Below are 24,213 nucleotides of genomic sequence, written 5' to 3'. Positions count from 1 at the left end.
CCATACATGTAATGGAGAATCCCTCCTTTAAATCCTTCCGAAATTTTCTTGATGCGTCAATCGACGGGTTGAATTGCATTCTTAATATGCATTTCCGTGCGGACATGGTTTGTCCACTTGTTCTTAATGACAAACAATTGGCACGAATAACAAAACTCGAATTGATTATTCATTTTGTTTTTGTTTTTGATTGTTTTCGCTTTTGTTTTTTATTTTATTATTTGATTTTTCTTTTTTTAATTTATTTTATGATACTTGATACACTTCAATGTTTCCCGGAGAATGTCTTGGAAGGAACTAATTAAATTCTCCGATTTTGTACACAATTTTAAAGTGGGCGTTCACAAATTTTAGAAGTCTAGGAGTTACAAACCAAACGAAATCTCTGTTTTAAAAATAAAGTCCTTTGGTTAAAATAGATAAGAAATAGTTTCTTCAAGGTGCAGATTGTTCAAGAAAAGGAAAACCAATAGACTGTGAGTTTAAAAATTGATGAACTGTAGTTAGAAGAGAGTAGAAATAGTTTTTTTCATGATAAAGATTTTTTAAGAAAAAGTAACCAATAGAAGCCGAGTTTAAAAATGGACTTGGAATAAATTGAAATTAATGACTTTTCATTTGCAGGATTTAAGATATCTACAAGTCAGGGTAGAAAAGATGAAGAAAACTAGAAATTTATTTAGAATAAATTCGGTAAGCAGGTGGTAAAGAGCATCATTTCTTTTTTTTGGATGTACATTATGTATTCTGATCAAATTAAATTGTTTCTCAATCAGTTTAATGGAGTTCTACTATATTCTCACTATCTGCGACATCTCTTTATAAATGCAAAACTACTTGAGTGTGAAGAAGTTGAAATGATAACTTCTATCCATGGTGTACACCGAAAAACATGTATCTGGAGTTAGGATTCAGCTACGGACGGAATCGACACTTGTGGATGTCATAAAAATTTTGAGTACGAAAGGGAGGCAGCAAACATTATAAATATATATTATAATTTAGAAAATAGAAAATAAACAGTACAAAAAAGTATTTCAGACTATATAACTTTATTTCAGATAATTAAATATTGATTTCATTATATAGTAAAAACAAAATCACTGAAATAAAGAAAATAATTAGATAAATACATTTGTTGATAAAGTAAATGTTTGTCTTATTTATTTCAGTTAATATGGGCATGAAAAAATAAAAGATTTTTACGTTTGAATTTTCCACTTTGAAATATGAATAGAAATGTCTTAGAAACAAGTTTTCAGAAAACAATTATTGCAACGTTTCACTCCTTGTATCCCTTTCCTCCTTCAGTTAATTGAGTTGGTCCATCTTTACCCAATAACATATGTATTGACATTTTTATTACGGTGAGATATGCGAGCGTTAAGAAAAGACGACTGAAAAGCGAACTATTTAGTCTGTGACCCTTTGTTAAAAGTATTGAAATCTAAAAAATCTGAAATTTGAATAAACAACTTGAAACATTGACTTATAATTGACTATGCACTTGACAATTTTATTATGGTGCGTCCATGAACGTATATCGGTTCTCCATATCGTGATAAGTATCCGACCCTGTTCACACACATCTGGGATTCCCACTCAACCATACATACGTAGAGAGAGGCTTACATATATAGAAATTGACAGTGTGTTTTGAGAAAATTCAACCCCTTAAGACGTTCCCAATCCTCCTAATAAGGGTCAGGAATACATTTCAATATTCCCAAATAACGGATAAGGGGGTCGGAAAACTAATCATGACACAATCGTCACATTTTATTACTTCTTTGAGCACGTGCACTGATTTTAAAAACTATAATTTATGGGTTTATGTTTTCTGTGCCAGAATCCATACTGACTAAAAGGGTGAGGGGGAATCCTTATCACAGGAGACGACGGATAATGGGGTTCGGGGTGGGGGAAACCATGTTTTTATCACTAATGTGACAGCATAATAGCCCATAAATCTGTGCCAGAACCAGAACCAAATAAATAAATAAGGTATGTTAGTAATTTATATGTTATTCTGAATATTTTATCAATGACATAATAAAACAAGGTATTGGCGCCAATTGGTTGCGACATGACTTAATTTTGCACCAAATTTAAAATTGCATGTGTGTAAGTAAATTTGCAGCTGATTAAAAACTTACTTTTCAGGTAGTTGTCCATTCTGCATCCATCCACATCAACCAACAACACCGTGCTTGTTCGGGATTTCGACACCAAAATGTGGCAAAAACAATAGCTTGTCGGTTTTCACCGCTTCCTTGCATATCCTTTGGATACGTAATCCTTGATGATCCGATCGTATTCCAGCGCCAACTGCCCGTTGCGCTTCAACTTCTTCTCGACCTTGATCAGCCGTCTATGTGCCATCTCGTAGCTCCGTGGCAGCACAGTGTGGTCGTCCTTCCAGAGTAATCCCGTCTGGTAGCGACGCCCCACTTTCACCGTGGTGTCTTCGAGGATCCTTTGGGCACGCGCGTCGTCGCTGGCTGCTACCAGTAGCGCGAGCTTTACACCAAAGCATTCCATCTCGAAGTAGTTCTCCACCATCTTTTTCATCGTATCGTCCATTGACACGGCTAGAAGGAAGGACCTCGGTGACGGAGTAGTCGATTGTCCACTTACTGGCCCAAACACAACCCATCCAAGCTCGGCTGCGGCCGCTTACGGTCCCACTCTGGCAAACCGCCTCGTCCTAAGTGGCAATCCCAAATGTGCATGATCCAGTCCGATGAGCAACTTCGGCACCACGCTGTTGCTGTAGGGCTTCATCGGCAGACGCGCATCCTTATGCACGCCCATGGAGATCTCGTCGACATAACGTCTGCATCGGCAGACTCAAGCTCGACGCGTGGAGAGTGGGCTTTCCAGCTCCATTTATCTCCAGGCTCACCACGTTGGTGGGCTCCCTGCTGGCCCTTCCTCCAAACCATTGGATGTTCAGCACTCGCACTCCCGTAGCTCGTCGTCGAGCATCGTGACGAAGGATCCTTCATCCAAGAGCGCGTATGTGTCCACCTGGTGACCAGCTCCGTTCAGCGTTACTGGCAATATACGGAACAAAAGTCGGCCTTCCTCGGCGTCTCCAGGCTGTTTCTGAGGACAGCCGACTGCTGGCTCTTCTCGTGGTCCCTGTAACCACCTCGTGGCGAAGACCTCCTGTCCGGGCTGCGTCTGGAAACTGCTGACTGTATCCGTTGATCTGGCACTCGCCATGCACATCGCTGGATCTGACCGTATGACCACTCCGTAAGCATGTAAAGCAGAGCCGATGCCTGTTCACCATGCAGGTGCAGCCCAGTGGCGAAGCTCCGATGAACTCTCTGCAGGTCGTCGTAGCATGTTGCCCTCCACAAATTGGTCAACCTCCATGCCGATCATCCCGCTGCTCGCATCCGTTCTGGTCGACGCTCGCATGTAGAACTCGACGCCTCGACTCCTTTCCCCCGCCGTCCAAAATCGTACACACGATGTTTGCGTACTCCTGTAGCCACGCGCCGAAGTGCGCTTATGTGGGAAAGGGCTTGATCGATGCAGCGTGCCTGGCCCAATCCACTCGCTTGCTCGTAGGTACCTTTACCACAAGCTCTTCCATGAGGGCTGAGCTCCCCAGATGCTGCTCCGCCTTCGCCGACTGCAATAGGGCCGTGAGGTTACTCACTCGGGCTGCGAAGGCAATGATCCTCGCCAGGTGCTGCTCCGTAATCGGCGTCACCGCGCGCACGCTGTTCAGCTGGCTGCGTATAAGCTCCTCCGGTCGGCCTAACCTAAACCGCAGCTGCTCCATCATGGCGCTGACGTTCCCAGGGTGAATCAGCAGCGACTTCACTGTCTCGCGTGCTTCATCCTTTAGCGCCTTCAACAACCTCTGGTTGTTCTCCAAGTCCTTGCAGTTGTACGCTTGGGTCGGCTCCACAACCGCACAGTTGAAGATGGGCCACTCCTCGGGCTGCCCTCCAAATACAGGCAAGTCCGGGAGCCTCCTTAGCCCATTCACTCCTTGGGCTAAATTCGGCATCATCGAGGAGTAGGATCCAACAAGTGGCGATTCAGTTGCCACGTTGTGGATGCTCCCGCCCGGTAGCAAGAATTCATGCGCTGTCTACGCAGCACTTGTAGCACACAGTGGCTCCACAAGATGATTGCTAGTCATTAGCAATGGCGGTCCACTCCAAGATGGCGGCAGCGTGCAGGCCGCACTGCTCGCACCGACACCGCTATGTGCGACCGGCCCAACCCCGTTAATTGGGGCCTCACCAAGATGGCGACCACCCCGACGCTCCACTGTGGGCGCCATTTGCGCTTGAGCTAACTGCGATTGGCGGAGATCACACTGTTCAAGGCCGGTTTTCTGGTCCACTACTCGCTGGCTGCTGATCCGATCGCGTTGTTGTAGGGGTGGCTTCCCCTCCGTTCAGCCGGAAACATCTCCTGGGGAAATGCTGCATCTCAGGTCCAAATATGGTGCTGCCTCAGCACTTTAAAATGATGGACCTGTGCCTTCTGCCCGCTAATGCTTGGCGCTCCTTGTGCCTCCTGACCGCTGGCTGCGGTCTCCTCAACCGACCCTGGCTGCGTCTCCCTGTCGCTGGCTGCGACTCCGTCCGTACCCAGTTTTCAGCGCTGGCTGTGCCCTCTATGCCGCTGGCTGCGACTCCTCTACTGGTACGGGAAACTGCGCTCCGAGTGCTCCTGGCAACTCTCTAGCTGGTCGTCAAGCCGTCCACCAGCGCAAGTTGCCCTTGCAGTCTTTCTAGGTCTGCGAATAAAAGGAGTTATCTTGCCTCATGTGAAGTTGCCTTTAACGGCTCCTCACACGCGTAGGTAGGGAACGGGTATAACTTTAAGGGCCTATGGCCGTGGCTGTGGCGAGCGGTATTATTCTGAAATTGCTTAAATTAGCCTCACCTTACAGAATCTTAATCTTAATCTTAAACTTTCCGCAGTGTACCCTCCTGCAACAAGACACAAACAAGACAATGAAAAGGCACTTTTTCGGAGGCATTCACATTACCGAGATCAGTAGGCCCGTACTTCAAAGGGCCACGAAATCCACACAAGATCGGATAACTTAAGAAATACTGCATTTTCCTACCAATATTCTACCTACCGATTACAATGTTCGACCGTCGACATAAATATTTAATTAATTATAGAAAAACAATTAAAAACTTCTCTTACTTACAATTTATTTGTCTGCTACCACCAAGCGCAAAATTGGGTGAAAAAACATCGATGGTGGTGGCCACGCATCGTTGGTTCCGATGATTTGCAAACATCGATAGAATCGATGTTTTTGCACCTCTAGTCACTCATAATTCCAAAGCGTCACCGAGTGCTGCATAGAAAAGAAGTCCACTTAAAGTGTGGAAATCAAATAAAGCGACTATGCCGGGCCTCTACAAGCCATGAAGTATCTAGTTACCCCAGGAAGTTTAGTGCCTTTAGAGCGGCTTGCGTCCGCCATCAAATGTGTTGTATCCGACGCCAGAAGCAGGATGACGAACGCACACATAACGTAAAGGGAGTGCTTAAAAACTTAAAACTGAATATTATGCATAACATATATATAATAATAATATTATTTCTTTAAGAAACTTGTTGTGTTTTTATTGTGGGCGGAAATTTATTTATTAAGCACAAAAAATATCAAGTACATCGATATTTTACCTGCTACCTGCGGTAGCTTCAGATTAATTAAGTCCGGGCTCCATTAATCGTCAGCATGTGCCACTTTTAGCTGTGTATTCGCGCTTCCAAAATGCCTTCAGAGTTCCAACTCAAAGCATGCGAATAAATGAAATGACGCCAATCTGAATTCTAAAAAATTAAATCTCTAACACATCACACTTCAATGAAACAAAAAAAATATGTGGAAAAAACTTAGATATATCCTCTACTTATATTATATTTTCCTCAGTATCTCCCCCCTTCTTTCAAGGAATCCCCGTTCGGTAAAGCTGTAAACAACTCGATTTTTAAACCGATTTAATCGATCTTTTTGGATGAACGAAAAAATCGATTCTTTATTTAGGGAACCGATGCATCGACAAGTTTGTTCACCGACAAAAAACAAAATTTAAGCGATAAAATTTTTTTAAAGTAATATACCTCAAGTAACCTAATAACAATTTGTCACTTCTAGAATCAGTGTGTGTTAGTGTTGAGGAAAAAAAATGAGAGATGGATAACCATTAGGGTTGTCGAATATTTTTAAAATATCGTATCGATGATATTTTTTTTATCAAAAAATATGATGATAATATTTTAAAAAATTTTTTTTTGCATAATAAAAAATAAACAAGTTTTATAAATTTATAAATTTTTTAATTATTATTTTAGCTAAAGCAAATTTAACACTAAACCCAATTTGCGGAATTTAAAGAATTTAAAAATACTCTTTGTTTGATGTGTATGTCGGTCATTCTGCTTCTAGCGTCGCTAAAAATTAAAACAAATGAATATAATGTATTTCTTGTATATTTCATTGGAATTGGAATTTCATTGGAACCCATAGACGCACATACTCATACACACACATGCCTTACATACATACATACATACCTTTTTTTGCGCGCATTTTGCAAAAACTTCGCTATGCTTATTGCGCAAGTGCGACGACAGATTCGATGTGTTTCCGCTGGTCTTTATTGTTTTAGTACAATGAATGCACTTGGCGGTGCCGCCTGTTATATTTGTGTAATTTGATTTAACATTCATTTTTCCGTTATCTTTCTATCTAATAAAGTAATCAACGCTTTAAAATGGAAAGGAAAAGGAAAAAATATCAAAATAATATCAAAAAACAATATAATGATTTCGATATTTGGCCAAAAAAAATATCACGATATAAATATATCATTTTTGGAAAAAATATCGATATATTGATATTTTGATATATTATCAACAACCCTAATAACCATGTTCGTTTTCCAAATAAATAATGTAAACTGTTATCCGCGCTGGATGCAGTCACCGACCGCAGAGCGTCCTTAAAACCCAAAAAACGTAGATAAGTTTGTAATTACAATAAAAGCCCATGGGTTTTAAATAAATAAACAGAAACATTTTTCTCAAAGAAATTGTTTAACGAAATTTACTTTTGTTTGCAACTGTAAATTTGGTGTTTTCCTTAGCATTTTTAAGCAAAATGTGCCTTTTTCATTAGTAATTTTCTTTATTTCGACTTTGAGAATCGAATCGAAAAGAATCGATTCTCAAGAAGTATAATTGTTTACAGCTCTACCGCTCGGAATAACCACGAGGTCAACATTAATTAGACCACAACAATATTGTGGCCGATTACAAACAATTACAAATAAAATACTGAATACGATAGTCACTATCGATAACTGGCCTACCTTATTCGTTCCGCGACGGCGAGCATATTCCTATATTTCCATATCTACGAAAATTGGAAGTGCTATCAAATTAGCGTAGAGTGCCCCCTTTATGTGCAGTGTGCTTATTTGTCGAGCAACTAAAAATTATTTTACCAAAATATCGTTGCTTTCGATATCTAAAATATTTCATACACTAGAACAGATCGTTTACACACTTCAGCGTCAGTTGGCGGAAGTTTTAAGTTTGCATATATTGTAGCACCACGTAATACACTCTTATTACATCTGTAATAAATGTTATAGTTTAGAGTTAAATTTTCGGAAATGAGTTAAAAATTTTATAAAACTTTAGAGCTAATATATATATGTTATCGTATATGTTATTATGCCCATTAGACACAAGAGAATATTTAGTGTAAACATGATTACATATATTACATAACTTTAGTGTGATGCTATCTTGGCACCTATACTCTAATACTCGATTCTTAAAATGCAACAGTGTTCTTTTCCATCTATTAACCGGAAATAAAATGATTTTCCTTTCCTTTGCCTTAGCGGTTTACCTCATTCAGTACGGATATTTGCCAGTCTTTGATTTTTTTTAGTCAATGTAAGTCTTCAATGGTACAAAAATACTTCTTGACCTAAATATACTTTTTTATGTAGATGCCTCGAGAAATTAAAGAAGTCAAAGACTTTCTTAATAAAGCACGCCGTTCGGATGCCCGTGCTGTAAAAATTAAGAAGAATCCGACAAACACCAAATTCAAAATTCGTTGCTCACGGTTTCTTTATACCCTTGTCGTTCAGGACAAAGAAAAAGCCGATAAAATTAAGCAGTCCCTTCCACCAGGACTTCAAGTGAAGGAGGTGAAATAATTCAATTTCTTCATTGTATTGCCGAAAATTACGTGTTGGCTCGCTGTAATGGATTTTTTTTTTTATAAATAAAATTTATTAATGGCACCAGAGGGCAAATGCGCAAATGAGGTGTACCATATAGAATAAATAGCTCATTCTTTTTTTGATGGTGGAAGTTGACAAACGACTTACAGTGCATCCAAGCTTATTTCGTGCAAGAAAAACTCGAATTTTTAATTTGATACTGCGACTATATCAAAAAAATTTAATGTTAAGAATGTCGCATATTATTAAAATAATAACAAAAGTTTTTACTAATTTAAAAAACAAAAGAATTTTTCATACAAAAACTAAAAAATAGGGCAGCTCCGACGCACAAGCTTATTTCGTGCAAGCACTTTAACGGTTAATAACTCTAAACTAGGACTTTTAATTCCATTTTTTTTTCTTAATACTAGTAAAAATATATTAACAAAAGCATATTTATAAGTTTTCGAGGCTGGGGGCACCCAAAAATTACGGATTAACGTGGATTTTCAAACTATGGCGCCACGAATAATAGTCAATAGTTATTGAGCAAAGCGAATTAGTCCTTAAACATTTTAAGGATGGGAAATCCCAGGAAATGGTTGCCTCAAGCCCTAATACAAACCCATACATAACCCAAACGCTTTTTTGCGAAAATCGGGTGGCAGATAAGGGCCGTGAAGCTCCGAACACAATTTTTAATGACCACGAGCAGAGACGTATTGTCCGAAAAGTGAAGGAAAACCCCATTTCAAATGCGCCACCCCTGCACAGTGTCTCTAATGGTCAGGTGGAGCGCTTTCACAGCACTCTTCTCGAGCTAGCAAGATGCCTAAAGATTGATAAAGGCATTATTGACACCGTGGTTGGGATCTTGCTAGCCACCACCAAGTATAACAAGTCGATCCACTCGGCCTTCAATAAGAGAGCTAGGCCAGCCGACGTTATACAAAATGAGAATGAGTACATGCAACGAGACATTTGCGACAAAATTAAAAGTGCCCAGAACACGCTTAGAGCCAGGGAAAACATTTCGCGTCAGAACAGGGTTTTCGAAGTTGGCGACAAAGTCTTAGGAAAATCCAACAGGAGACTTGGAGTGTGGGAGGAATACGAATTTGTAAGGCACACTGCGAATCTGTCGGAATATGGGCGCGTGGTAAAGGAAACTGATGGCATGACCAACATGTTCCCCCAATCACATGCGCAACCTGCTCGACTCGTTGAGCATTCACCATAGAGTAGCTAGGAGCTTAGATTTCCTGGGAACAGAGTTGAAAGTAGTTGCAGGGACACCAGAAGATGCGGTTGATTTTGAAAAAAATTAAATTCACGGAATTCCAATTAATAAATGCAAACAATAGGCAAATAGATATTAATAATAAGGTACAAGACCAAATTAACAAAATTTCCAAAACCGTCAATCAACTTCTGAGGTCAGGCAAAAAATCCGAAATTGACCCGGGACAACTGTACGAGATGTTATTATCTCGAAATAGGATGTTGATGTTGATGCAATGGAGCTGCAAAATTTAATAATGGCGATAGCACTGCAAAGGCCAGTGCTATGAGTCCAAGCATATTGGATCATGCAGACCTGGAAAATGTGTGGATGGAGGAAATGGAAACCATGGGTGTGCCGATGACTACACTGCATCTGATCTGCGCAATTGTCTGGTTACCTCCTGAAGACCGTGGAGTTTGCCCTTCGTTTGCCGATTCAGAAGAAGAGACCGCCAATAGCGGCTTGGAGCTTGACGACGGAGCCATTCTGCCAGGGGACAACATCGAGAACAACATCAATGTTCTCGAAATTTCTATGCAGGTGAACGCCCTGAAGCGTCAGCTAAAATTGGTCCAATTGAAAAATGACTGTCTAAAAAAGAAGTTTCTCGTTGGGAAAACAATGCTGGCCAGCACACCAATTCGACCCAAGGCAATGTTGCCACACCAAACACAACTAGGTGCAATACCGACTTAGCAGTCTCGGACGGATAGCCAGACCAGGAGAGACAGCTGGGAGTAATGAACCGCTATTGGCCATGGCCAGGAAAATGCTCTCAAAATACGACGGCGCTGCCAAAGAAACTTCTTGTAAACACACAGCTAAACGCTATTACAAAAATGTTAAAGCTGAGTCATGTTTCACAAGTTGGTGATGTCCAAATGAAAATACCACACTCAAATTTGTTTACATTCGTCCGGAAGTTGGGTAACTTTGCTGTTCTGTAATGTAAGCCCTTATAACCTAAATTTCTTCTTAAATAGCAAATCAATGTTCCGATTTGCAAAAATTAAGAAAAAAAAGGATATCGATAGGGTGGATGGGAAAAAACAATTCGTATTGGGAGTATCATAAAAACCTACATGCTTAATCCAAACTTTCTATCAGATTTTCTTTTTTCAGATATCAGCTTTTCTAAAAAAATGCAAAAACCGTCTTTCAAGCTTGGTGGGCGTAAGAGTAAGTGTGGCCGGATAATAGTACCACCATAAGATGCGCTGGCATCTCAAGATTACACATACCTAATTTCAACTTTCTAGCTCTAATACTTCCTGATATTTCGTGATTTGTGGGCGTTAAGGTGGGCGTGGCAGGATGCTGAAATAAACTTGCGATGCGTAGGGATCTCAAGAATCTTCATGCTTCACGGTCTCAAGTTTGTATTTCTTATAATTCCTGAGAACTCAGCGTTCATACTGATCACGAATAGTGATCTTTGTATGCCAGCGCATCTTATAGTGGTACAGTTCGGCCACACCCACCTATACGCCCAAGCTCAAAAGACGGTTTCCGCATTTTCTGGAAAACCTTATATCTCGGTAATTATAAGCGATCAAGCCACGCCCACAAAACCAGAAAATATAAAAATGCAAAGATCTCGAGAACTATAAGAGATACCTTGTATAACTTATTTTTGTCAGTATCTATCTATTTACCGAAGATTTTTTAAATCGGAACATTATTTCGCTATTTATGAAAAAATTTCACTTATAAGGCCTCACATGGGCAGTGACGTCACTATCAGTTGCTCAACGTGCTTTCTCCGCTTGGGGAATTTCCACTAGCAAAATTAATATTTTAAAATTGTGTAAAACAGTAAGGGGTATCTTATAGTGTCGGCACTCGACTATAGCGTTTCCTCTTGTTGTTAGTTCGTTTTGTGTTCAACAACAAATCTTTTAAAGAGTATACTTTTCTAGAGGCATTCTTGTTGTATAGTAGTTACTCGTAGGCTAAACCTGCATATTGTATTAGTTTTAGTTTGTATTTAAAAGTATGTAACAAGTAGAAGAAATCGTGTCCGAACCTTTAGCCATATTCGTCTGATCGTATTTTTTCAAATCGAAGCATTATATCACAAGATCGCATGGACTCAATATTTGTTTTTAAGATAGCAAGAGAAAAGGTGAGATTAGAGACTAGCTGAGACACGCATGGTTAATGTAGTTGTAAAACAAAATTACTTTTCCGTGCGACAAAAAAAAAAGAAACTGATATATAAATACTTCAGATTTATGCATATGTTTCGAAAACGGTTGTATTCAGTGGGACTATAAATAAATATATATATGTAATAAAACCTTCAGTGCTGCACTAGCTGTACTTCTGTGCGTTTTGATTATACCCGGTACTCGTAGAGTAAAAGGGTATATTAGATTAGATAGAACAGGTAGAAGGAAGCGTTTCCGACCCTATATATATATGTCGATTAAGCCACCTCCGTCTCTCCGTAAGAACGCTGAGATCTTAGGGCAAGCTTAGCGCAAGTTTATTTCAGCAACCACTCTGACGCCCACAACTCACGAATCGCTAAAATCTAACAAACTATTAATTATGTATACTCTTAATACTCTTACGCCCACCAAGCTCGAAAAACAGTTTTCGCTTTTTGTAGAAACCCTGAGATCTCGAAACCTATAAGTGATAAACAGTTGCGATTAGGCACATACTTACACTTACTTCTCGGTAACTACAGGGAGCCAGGGAGTTCGGATTATACTTACACATTCTTGAGATGGCCGCAGCTCATAGTGATATTTTCATGCAGCCACTATAACGCACACAAACCGCAAAAAACTGTGGCGGCACTTGACTATAGCGTTTTTTCTTGTTATAAAGTAACTTTGATAAATTTTAACCACTTTCCTTTCAAAGGTATTAAGCTTTAATTAAGACAGTAAACTATTGGAACTTTTTTGTGTTTTATTAAATCATCTGTACCAACCAAATTGTCTTTCGTAAAATTATTGAATCTGATCTCCAAGCGGACCTAAAATTAGTGGAGACGGCTGATTAAACAATCCTATTAAAGGACCTGACAATAATTTAATTGACAATGCGCTATTAAGAAATTATGATATAGAAGCAGATCGAGGTCTGTGAAACCATATTCGTCTGTCGTATTTCTTGCCAGCCTCTAGGCATATAATTTTAATACGCGGTGTCGAAGTTATAAGTGGAGTCTAAAAGATGAATCCAAAAAATAAATATTTAAAATGGTATAGACTTTAGGATACCCAAAAAGTTTCTCGGGCTACAACAAATACTGTTTATACATTATTATTCCGTCCAGATTCTTACATAGGTGGATCAAAAAAATTACGTTGTAAAAATCAACTATTCTGAACGACGTTTTTTTTATTTTTATTTTTTGGACAAAAGGTTGACAAAGTATAGACTTTTATACATATAAAAATTTTTTACTATGTAAATAAAAGTATTTTCTTAATTATGTTATGACAAAATTATATCGCATTCTCCGGTTATATGAACTTTTGAAATAGTCTTCTAGTATAAACTATTTTTCTCACATGAGTTGTTCCAAGACTGATTTAAATGTTCTAATCCTAGATCCTAATATAGTGATTTAGAATTGAGCTTATTAGAAGAATAAAGAGCACAACGAACAAATCGTCGGTGGATATAAATAATGTATGAAGGTGCTAGTGCAAATATCTGTCGATGGTGGGGGAATTAATGGTTTCTATTTGCCTACTCTTAATTGATCAATTAAACATTAATTGATTGTAACGATACTTTTTAGAATAAAAAGAAATTAACAAAAACAAGAGGAAACGCTATAGTCGAGTGCCGCTACTATAAGATACCCGTTACTGTTTTACACAATTTTAAAATATTAATTTTGCTAGTGGAAATTCACAAGGCCCCACCGATTATCAGAGAAACTATGTTGAGTAACTGATAGTCCATGTAGTAGCCCATGTGAGGTCTTATAACCTAAATTTCTTCATAAATAGCAAAATAATGTTCCGATTTAAAAAATCTTTGGCAAATCGATAGATATTAACAAAAATAACTTATACAAGGTCAAACGAAGGCATTGATAATAATATTATAGACGCCACAGTATTCCGCGGTTTGTGGGCGTTAGAGTGGGCGTGGCAAGATGCAACTCCGTGGAAAGTTGAAGAGGGATCTCATAAATGCGTGTTCCTAAGCAAACTTTTGTAGCTCTTATAGTTTTTAAGATTTGTGCATTTTTGTTTTTTCGGGTTTTGTGGGCGTTAGAGTGGGCGTGGATTGATCGGAAAAAAAACAATTCGCATTGGGAGCATCATAAAAACATACATGTTTAATCCGAACTTTCTATCTCTTACAGTTACCGAGATATCAGCTTTTCTAGAAAATCCGAAAACCGTCTTTTGAGCCTTGTGGGCGTATGGGTGGGTGTGGCTGGATAGTAGTACCACTTGAAGATGCGCTGACATCTAAAGATTATACTTTCTGAATTTCAACTTTCTAGCTCCAATAGTTCCTGAGATTTCAGCAATAGTTTTTTGCTATTTGTGGGCGTTTGAGTGGGCGTGGCAGGATGCTGTAATAAACTTGCACTGTCCCGGGACCTCAAGAATCTTCATGGTTAATCTCAACTTTGTATCTGTTATAGTTCCTGAGATCTCAACGTTCATACGGACGGACGGACGGACGAACGGACGGACGGACAGACGGACATGGCTCAATCGACTTCTCTATTGATCCTGATCAAGAATATATATACTTTATAGGGTCGTTATCGCTTCCTTCTATCTGTTACATACTTTTCAACGAATCTAGTATACCCTTTTACTCAACGAGTAACGGGTATAAAAATTTTGGACACGACGGTCATATTAAAGTATGTCAAAAGGATAATTAAGCCTTGAAGGAACAAACTTGATTCCAACTTTTAAGCAAGTTGGCAATAATGTGATGATTCAAGGGGGTGTAATGGTCTTTATGGAAGGTACAGTTAATAAATTTATGTATAAATACTTTTAGGACGAAATTTATTCTAAGTGCCCTTAAACTTGGAAAGAATCCAGCATAATTCGTATTTAAATAAGATAACGATTAAGATAACGATTAGAACAATTGATTACAAGCTTCCATTAAGGCCAACGATGGACTGGACCCACTAAAGATTAAAATCTTTAAATCTTTGAAATTGTGGTTTTTTTCAACATTTTATAAAGTGTACAAATAATTTTTGTGCGTAAAAAAAATAATTTTTGTGTTATTAAGGAAATTATCTATCCCGTATCTATTCCGTTTTGTATTTCTCGAGATATTAGGCAATAAACTTGCACCTCATGGGTGTACGAATAAATTATGTGCAGACTGTAACTCTAAACTTCGACTTTTAAATCCATTTATTTCTTAATACTAGTATAAATATATTAACAAAAGCATATTTATACATAAGTTTTCGAGGCCGGGGCAACCAGAAATTACGGTTTAACGGGGATTGACAACTATGGCGCCACTAACAACTATTGAGCAAAGCGAATTGGTCATTAAACATTTTCGATTTCTGTCAGGACAACTACATTTAGCTTCTATAACTCATGTCGTTATAACGCCAGTACAGAGTCCAGATTTAAATGTGATTAAAAATGTATACTAAATATTGGATCAGCATCGCTGTAAGAGAGAGAAAAATTTCGAACAAAAACGTTAAAAAAATTGTTATTATGGAAGAATGGCAGAAAATTCAAGTGGAATCAACTAAAAAGTTAGTTTCTTCCATGTCTCATAGCTGTCCTGAACCAGAGAGTATGGCATACAATATATTATCTTTTAAATTACATTGCGGAATGAAAAAAGGCTGAAGACTTTGTTTTTATTAGAAAAGTTTTTTCTTGTTTTTATGACTATGAAAACGTTTTAGTTTAAAAAATATGTTAATATTCCCAGTAGAAGGAAGCGTTTCCGACTTTATAAAGCGGGGTGATCATCGCCTTTGTCCTGAGTGCTCATTTGTTTTTGTAAATGCTCGGAGCATAAGGACTTAGTCGCTTATAGATTTTGAGCGCTCGCGGCGATATTACACTAACAATTTTTCGGTTTCCTCTTTCCGCCTCATTCCGTCACACAACGCAATATATTGTGTTCTTGTTTCTTCCTCGAACATCTTCAAACACTTGCACTAAAAATTTATTACATATACCTGCTGATTGCAATTTAGACTATGTTTCGCATTTGGCGGGTCAGTAAAATGATTGATGATTTTTTTCTCAGTGTACTGCTGCAAATCAACACAAAAACGTCACTAAATATGTGACGCTTTCTTTTATTTGTGTGAGTAAATGCTAAATGCGTTGCGTCGCTGCCGCCAAATTGTTGTCGTCTAGACAACACTAAAACTTGAAGTGTGTGCAAGGCCGAAACTCGCTGCGCTAATGTAATGGAGAACAACAACAACAACAACGATCGTGTTCCGACATCAGAAGTGGGATCTGGCCATCAGCCCTGATGGAATTGCAAAACTAAAACTTAATTGAACTAGTGAGAGCCATAAAAACAACTGTACCTGATGCAGGGCAGAACAAAACTGTGCAACTACCCAAATTCAACCCAGACAAACTAGGCGTCAACGCATCATCGTGGTGCACAACTGATAAAATAATTTTACAAGAAAATACATTGAGAAGCAGTGCGTTGGTTATGGCTTTGAGTTTAGCTTTAGAAGGAAGTGCTTCGCAATGGCTTTCGCAAGTGTGCTACGCTAAAATTACTTGGCCCGAGTTTAAAGAATTGTTTATACAACGCTTCGACACTATAGAAACACCAGCCGCTATGTTTCTTAATATGCTATCAAATCGACCGACTGATGGCGAGAGTTTAGCCGTTCATGAAAGTCGCATGGTTACCGAACTAACGACGAAATGGCGCCAAATGGATAACGAAGAGATTGCTGTGTCTGTGACCCTTGCGATGCTGGCAAGCTTCGATCACCGATTGCAGCGTTTAAGTTTCACATCAAATGTTCGAACCAAAGGTCATCTACAGTCCGAATTAAAAGGGTTCACTTTTATTAAAAGGAAAAGCGGCGCTATGGTCCGAAACTTATTCTAAACGGCAAAAACAATCACCGATAGAGTGCACTTTCTGTGGAAAAGTGGGCCATAAAATGTCTGAATGCAGATTCAGGAAACAACAGAATCAATTCGCGACCCGACATGGCAAGCAAGATGTTCATCACCGTGAAAAATCAAATGTAACTTGCTACAAGTGCGGAGAGTTGGGACACATATCTACCCAATGCACAAAGAAGGAAGCTGATAAGAGCAGTACCAAAGGGATGCTTGATCCATAGAGGCCAAATTTTTGAAATCACCTTCGATTCGAGATCAGAATGCTCGTTGATAAAAGAAAAGCTAAGTATCAAATTTTCTGATAAGAGATTAAATAATATTGTTATGCTAAAAGGTATCGGCAGTAATGGAATATGTAGAACTGTACAAATATTGAGCAATGTAAAAATTGACGATGATATGAAATATTAAATCACGGTCTTGATATTGTCATTTCATCAAACCAATTTAAAATCTTAAAGACCAAAAAAGTTAATTTATGTACCGGCAATAAGCCAGCCAATATTAAACCTGAGCTTGAGGGTCAAGATAAAGTAAAATTACATTCATTGTTTGCAAAGTACTCAAATTCATTTATAACTGGTATCCCAAGTACTAAAGTCAGAATTGGCGAAATGAAAATTAGGTTGATTGATCCAACAAAAACGGTACAAAGAAGGCCATATTGTTTAAGTCCATGCGAGCAAGATTAATGAACAAGACAAAATTAATGAACTGCTAAAATGCAATATAATTTGGCCAAGCTGCTCACCTTATGCAAGCCCTATTTTATTAGTGAAGAAAAAAAATGGTACGGACAGACTTTGTGTTGACTTTAGAGAGCTGAATTCAAATGCAGTCGCTGATAGATACCCTTTACCACTTATTCAAGATCAAATCAATAGGCTTGGAGGAGTAAATTACTTTACATGTCTAGACATGGCCAGCGGGTATTACAAATTTCCTTTACATTCTGATTCTATCGCGTACACGGCGTTTGTGACTCCGGATGATCAATACGAGTTCCTATCTATGCCATATGGGCTCAAAAATGCACCTTTTCTTTTTCAACGATTAGTAATACAGGCGCTAGGGGATCTAGCAAATTTGTCATCGTCTATATGGAGGATATCATGATAGCCGCCTCAACAAAATGCGAGGCGCTAGAAAGATTACAGATCGTTCTAGATGTTTTAACAAACGCTGGGTTTTCATTCAATCTTACAAAGTGCTCATTCCTGAAAACATCGGTTCAATATTTGGGTTACAATATAAGTGCGGGTTAAATTCGTCCAAATCCACAGAAAATTGTAGCGTTGACTGCTCTTCCGCCTCCACAGTCAGTCACTTCACTTAGACAATTCATTGGGCTAGCATCCTATTTCCGACAGTTTATTAAGGGATTTTCACAATTAATGAAACCGTTATATTTCTTAACGGCGGAGAAAATCAAATTTATTTGGAAAAAAGAGCATGAACAGATACGGAAAAAGGTCATTGCCACTCTTACCGAAAAACCAGTTCTTGTTATTTTTGACCCTAATTATCCAATCGAACTGCACACAGACGCCAGTTGCAGTGGCTATGGTGCAATTTTATTACATAAAATTAATAACAAACTCCAGGTAATAGAATACTATAGCAAAACTACTTTATCGGCAGAATCAAGATATCACTCGTACGAGTTGGATACCTTAGCTGTCGTGAACTCCATTAAACATTTTCGACATTATTTGTTGGGCAGGGACTTTGTAGTTTATACTGACTGCAACTCGCTTAAGGCGTCGAGAAATAAACAAGCCTTAACCCCCAGAGCACAGCGTTGGTGGGCTTATTTGCAGTCATTCACATTCGATATTCAGTAAAGAGAAGGGAAAAGAATGGCACACGTTGACTTTTTATCGAGAAACCCTCTTTCACAAAAGTCTACTACAACCGCAAAAATAGTCGAAGAGAAAAGAGTAAATTTAGCTGAAATTTCAAGCAACTGGCTTATTGCTGAACAACGTTGAGATTTGAACATAATCGAAATTGTTAAACATTTTAAAAACTTTTCTCTGCCTGAAGATATTGCGAAAACCTATGAACTAAGGGCAGAAGTTCTTCATCGAAAAATACAAAGAAATGGGAGAACACGTTGTTTACCAGTGGTGCCACGAGCTTTCAGATGGTCTTTCATAAATCAAGTTCATGAGTCCATAATGCATTTAAGTTTCGAAAAGACATTGGATAAAACTTACGATTTCTACTGGTTTGAAAATATGTCAAAATACTAAAACAATTTGTCGACAACTGCATCACTTGCAAAATGTCAAAATCCACTTCAAGAAAAATGCAGGCTGAGTTGCATCCAATACCAAAAGTCACTATTCCTTGGCACATTATCCACATCGATATCACAGGAAAATTAAGTGGCAAGAGTGACCAGAAGGAGTATGTTATTGTCCAGATAGACGCGTTTACCAAATATGTCTATCTTAGTCATAGTCTTAAATTAGACAGTGAGAGTTGTATAAGGGCCGTTCAATCTGCTGTTTCATTGTTTAGAGTACCAAACCAAATAATAGCTGACCAGGGAAGGTGTTTTACAGGCGCGAAGTTCTGTCAATTTTGTTCAGGTAAAAAATAAACTTGCATTTGATAGCCACTGGTGCAAGTCGAGCTAATGGTCAAGTGGAGCGAACCATGAGCACGTTGAAGAATATGTTAACGGCGGTTGAAACTGGAACACAGTCTTGGCAGGATATTTTGGGAGAGGTGTAGCTGGCAATCAATTGTATAACCAACCGCACTACAAAAGCAAGTCCTTTAGAAATGTTATTGGGAAAGGTAGCACGCCCATTAGGATTACTTCCACCTAGTGATATATAAAATGTTATTGATCTGCCAAACGTAACAAAGCACAAAGTTGGAGATTTTGTGTTACTTAAAAGCGAAGAAAGACACCAAACCAAGCTAAGTCCAAAATTTAAGAGGCTTTTTGAAATAGTAAAAGATCTAGAAGGTGACAGGTACATTTTAAAGTCTTTAACTAATAAAAGAAATTATAAATATGCACATGAGGATTTAAGAAAATTATCAGAGGGGCAAGTGCCCGAAGAGCTATATGTGTACGATGATTATAATAATTTAGATGAAAGTAACGTAACCGCTACAGAAGAGAGTGAAAATGAAAATATTGAGAGTATTGAAGAAAAGAGTGAAAATATTGAGAGTATTGAAGAAAAGAGTGAAAATGAAAATATTGAGAGTATTGAAGAAAAGAGTGAAAACGAAAGTACTGAGAGTATTGAAGAAGAAAGTGAAGTATACCAAGAAGGGTGACAAAGTTGTACTGCTGGCCAACGAAAATGAGTACTGAGTCCATAAAATATAATGCAAGCACAAGTGCAAAACATATTGTTTGTTTTGATCATGGCGTGTGGGGTATTTGATTATGCGACTATAAGAGTGAATAATGAAGAAGAATGGATAATATAAAAGAAGAAAAAAACAAAGAAATGTAAAGAAAGAAAGAAAAATTGAATTGAATTGATGAAATATTATGGTTATGGAACTCAATACTGTTTTGTGAAACTGTTAATATGATAATTTGTTGTGAATTAAGATAAGAAAATTGGATTTTGTTATTAAACTATTTAATGTTCAGTCTAATAATTAAAAGAAAGAAAGAAAATTCTAAGGTTGTTATTTTCTACACGATGTCGTGTTAGGGTCAGGATGGCCGTGTCGGCGCATCGAAACTGCGTGGTTGTGAATGTATGTGTGTGTGTGTGCGAATTCGCATTTTCGGGTGTTTCACTGGAATAGTAATATCGCAGCAACTTCTTGCGCTGCGAGTGTGGTTGCCAGGCAACAGTTGCCTGCATGTTGTAGCTTAGCGAAGTGTCGCCGTGGCGAAGCGACGGCGTTGCGTCGTTGCTGCCAAATTGTTGTCGTCTTAGAAAGTACCGTTATAGCGGGGCGACAGCGTTGTGTCACTGTCGCCGAGCGTGGTTCGGTAGTAGGCACAGTAGATATAGAGATTTAGACGTGGGCAGTTGCGTACTAGAACTTGAAGTGCGTGCAAGGCCGAAACTCGCTGCGCTAATATAATGAAGAACAACAACAACAACAACGATCGTGTTCCGACATATATTTTTGGTCAGTATCAATAGCGAAGTCGATTAAACCATGTCAGTCTGTCCGTATGAACGCTGAGATCTCAGTAACTATAAGAGATACAGAGTTGAGATTACGCTGACAGATTGTTAAGGTATCCTTCCACACCCACTGTTGGGCCAAGCAGGTAAAGCCGAAGACGGATGAGCAGCGGTGGGTTTATCAGTAGTTTCTAGTTTGTTTTAATTATCCAGTTTCGCATGCGCTTTACCGTTCTTTGTAGCTCATGAGTTACCGCTGATGTCATGCAGATGATATCACCTCCACCCATACCCCCTCGGACAATGTCCCACTAACGGCGGCGCCGTTCTACCCGGACATTGAACCGTCGACGCAGCGGAATCCCAAAGCTGAATCTTGTAAACAACTGGGCCACAGGCCTGCGGCCGCAAACGCTGACCTATCGTTTTCGATTTTGCCAGGTCAACAATCCGCAGCATAGAGCAGGAAAAGTGAAGTCTTGGCTCATCAGGAGCTGCCCTCATGTCAATATAACGCCAGTACAGTATGTAGATTTAATAGTGATCGAAAATTTATGGGAAATAATGGACATCTCTGTAAGGAAGAGGAAGATTTCTGTCAAGAACGATCGGAATACTGTTCCTATGGAAGAAAAAAATCCCAGGAATCCACAAAAAAGTTCGTTTCTTCTATGAGAAATCATCTCAAAGCTGTCCTGAACCAGAAAATATGACATACAAAATATTAGCTGTTAAATTGCAAATCATAAGTTAAGTAGAATCTTCTGCACAAAATAAGCTGCGGCATGAAAAATTTCTGAATTTTTTGTTTTTATTACAAAAGTTTTTTGTTTTTATGATTTTGAAAATCGTTTAAGTTTAATAAGCATGTTAAAATTCCCTGTTAAAGAACTGCGTTTAAATTTTTTAAATTATTTTTTGGGTCAGCAGGAATAACAACTCAAACTTTTTTTTGGTAGCTGCACGAAATAAGCTGCGATCCATGTAATAATGGGGTAAGCCAGGGGGCAAAGTGAAAATGCATCGTGCATTAAATATGGATACGTAAATCAAAAAAAAGATTTGTATCTATCCCAATTGTGACCATCATCGCCGATTGGCACAAAATGCATCGCGCATTATTATGGATATATAAAGCTAAATATTTAATAAAAATTACGCATTACGATTGTTTTGCAAAAATCTATATTTACTGTTACCATCATCGCCGATTGGCACAGAATGTATCGCGCATTATTATAGATAATCAAATTAAACCAAAAGGAAAGGCTATAGTCGAGTGCCGCGACTATAAGATACCCGTTACTGTTTTAAAATATTCATTTTGCTAGCGGAAAGCGCCACCTATTGTCGGATAAAGCATGTCGAGTAACTGATAGTGACGTCACTGCCCATGTGAGGCCTTATAACCTAAATTTCTTCATAAGTAGCGAAATAATGTTCCGATTTAAAAAATCTTTGGCAAATCGATAGATATTAACAGAAATAAGATATACAAGGTCAAACGAAGGCATTCATAATATTATTATAGACGCCACAGTGTTCCGCGGTTTGTGGGTGTTAGATTGGGCGTGGCCGGGAAGTTGCAGTGGCATCCCTAAAATACGTATTCTTCAGCCTAACATTCTAGCTCTTTTAGTTTCCGAGATTTTTGCATTTTTAGTTTTTAGGGGTTTTGTTAGCGTTAGGGTGGGCGTGGCTAGATGGAATAAAACATTTCGCTTTTGGGGCATTATAAAAATCTATATGCTTAATCCGAACTTTCTATCACTTATAGTTACCGAGATATCAGGTTTTCTTGAAAATGCGTAAACCGTCTTTTGAGCTTGGTGGGCGTATGGGTGGGTGTGGCCAGATGATAGTACCACTAAAACATGCGCTGGCATCCAAAGTTTATACATACTGAATTTCAACTTTCTAGCTCTAATAGTTCCCGAGATTTTAGTGATTTTAGTGTTTCGCGATTTGTGGGCGTTAGAGTGGGCGTGGAAGGATGCTGAATAAACTTGCGCTGTCCCGGGACCTCAAGAATCTTCATGCTTAATCTCAACTTTGTATCTGATATAGTTCCTGAGATCTCAGCGTTCATACGGACGGACAGACGGACATGTCTCAATCGACTTCGCTATTGAGCCTGATCAAGAATATATGTGCTTTATAGGAAACGCTTCCTTCTATCTGTTACACACTTTTCAACATCTAGTATACCCTTTTACTCTACGAGTAATGGGTATAAATAACCCAAACTAAATAGTACAATGAAAATTCTATCTTGCATCCATACATCAGTACATCCATACATCCATACATCCATGCATCAAAAATACACATAGGAACATTCATTTTTCTACAAAAAAAAATTATTCTTAATAAAGCACATAATATAGTTCCGAAGTTAGTATACGTAAATACGTATTCTTTCACCTGATGTCAAGGAAACTATTGTACAAAAAACCAGATCCAGACTAGGTCTCAGAAGTAGTACTAGCTTAGTAATAAATAAATAAGACCAGCTGCGTAAATAAATAAGACTTGGAAAAATGGATGTCAATAGCTTATACACTGCGCGGAATATCCTGAAAAACATCAAATTTTAACCGATTTCACCCAATTATTCCTATGGGACCTATAGGATATGGATTTCCGATCGGAACGCGCTTTAACCCTGATCAAGGTATGCACAAATAAATACGATTTGAAAAGATTCATGCCAATAGCTTTTGCGCTGTGCGAAATATCTTGAATTTTGAAAGTTATATCCGATGGTTCCTATGGGAGCTATAGGATATAGACGTCCGATCGGCGCGCCCTTTTTCCCTGATAAAGGTAATGCACAAAAAATACGATTTGGAAAGATTCATGTCAATAGCTTTTACACTGTGCGAAATATCTTGAATTTTACAAGATATATCCGATGGTTCCTATGGGAGCTATAGGATATAGACGTCCGATCGGCACGCACTTTTACCCTGATCAAGGTATGCACAGAAAAATACGATTTGGAAAGATTCGTGACAATAGCTTTTACACTGTGCGAAATATCTTGAATTTTGCAAGTTATATCCGATGGTTCCTATGGGAGCTATAGGATATAATCGTCCGATCGGCACCCGCTTTTACCCTGATCAAGGTATGCACAGAAAAATACGATTTTGAAAGATTCATATCAATAACTTTTACACTGTTCGAAATATCTTGAATTTTGCAAGTTGTTCCTATGGGAGCTATAGGATATAGACGTCCGCTCGGCACGCCCTTTTACCCTGATAAAGAAATGCACAGAAAAATACGATTTGGAAAGATTCATATCAATAGCTTCTACACTGTGCGAAATATCTTGAATTTTGCAAGTTATATCCGATGGTTCCTATGGGAGCTATAGGATTTAGACGTCCGATCGGCACGCGCTTTTACCCTGATCAAGGTATGCACAGAAAAATACGATTTGGAAAGATTCGTGACAATAG

At 38.6% G+C, this 24,213-nt stretch overlaps 2 protein-coding genes across 2 annotated transcripts; one reads left to right on the top strand and one right to left on the bottom strand.

Annotated features, from left to right (window-relative positions):
* Positions 1 to 1,193: 1,193 nt before the first annotated feature.
* On the bottom strand, positions 1,194 to 2,693 carry LOC108111829. Its single transcript, XM_017221435.2, has 2 exons — positions 2,157 to 2,693; positions 1,194 to 1,456 (listed from the first exon to the last, which is right to left on the bottom strand). Exon 1 carries the CDS (start codon positions 2,581 to 2,583, stop codon positions 2,263 to 2,265), a length of 321 nt encoding a protein of 106 aa, XP_017076924.2. The 5' UTR covers positions 2,584 to 2,693; the 3' UTR covers positions 1,194 to 1,456; positions 2,157 to 2,262.
* Positions 2,694 to 7,836: 5,143 nt separating this feature from the next.
* Positions 7,837 to 8,367, top strand: LOC108111828 (60S ribosomal protein L38). Its single transcript, XM_017221434.2, has 2 exons — positions 7,837 to 7,968; positions 8,025 to 8,367. The coding sequence occupies exon 2, from the start codon at positions 8,025 to 8,027 to the stop codon at positions 8,235 to 8,237; it is 213 nt and encodes a 70-aa protein (XP_017076923.1). The 5' UTR covers positions 7,837 to 7,968; the 3' UTR covers positions 8,238 to 8,367.
* The last annotated feature ends 15,846 nt before the right edge of the window (positions 8,368 to 24,213 follow it).

The sequence above is a fragment of the Drosophila eugracilis genome, unplaced genomic scaffold (genome assembly GCF_018153835.1).
Source record: "Drosophila eugracilis isolate 14026-0451.02 unplaced genomic scaffold, ASM1815383v1 contig_2150, whole genome shotgun sequence".
NCBI classification, from domain to species: domain Eukaryota; kingdom Metazoa; phylum Arthropoda; class Insecta; order Diptera; family Drosophilidae; genus Drosophila; species Drosophila eugracilis.
Note: the sequence above shows the minus strand (reverse complement) of the source record. Positions and strands in the feature narration are given on the sequence as shown.

What these genes read in the sequence shown, in the direction of transcription:
- LOC108111829 (XM_017221435.2), bottom strand. Translation starts at nt 2,583, where the DNA reads ATGGACGATACGATGAAAAAGATGGTGGAGAACTACTTCGAGATGGAA.
- LOC108111828 (XM_017221434.2), top strand. Translation starts at nt 8,025, where the DNA reads ATGCCTCGAGAAATTAAAGAAGTCAAAGACTTTCTTAATAAAGCACGC.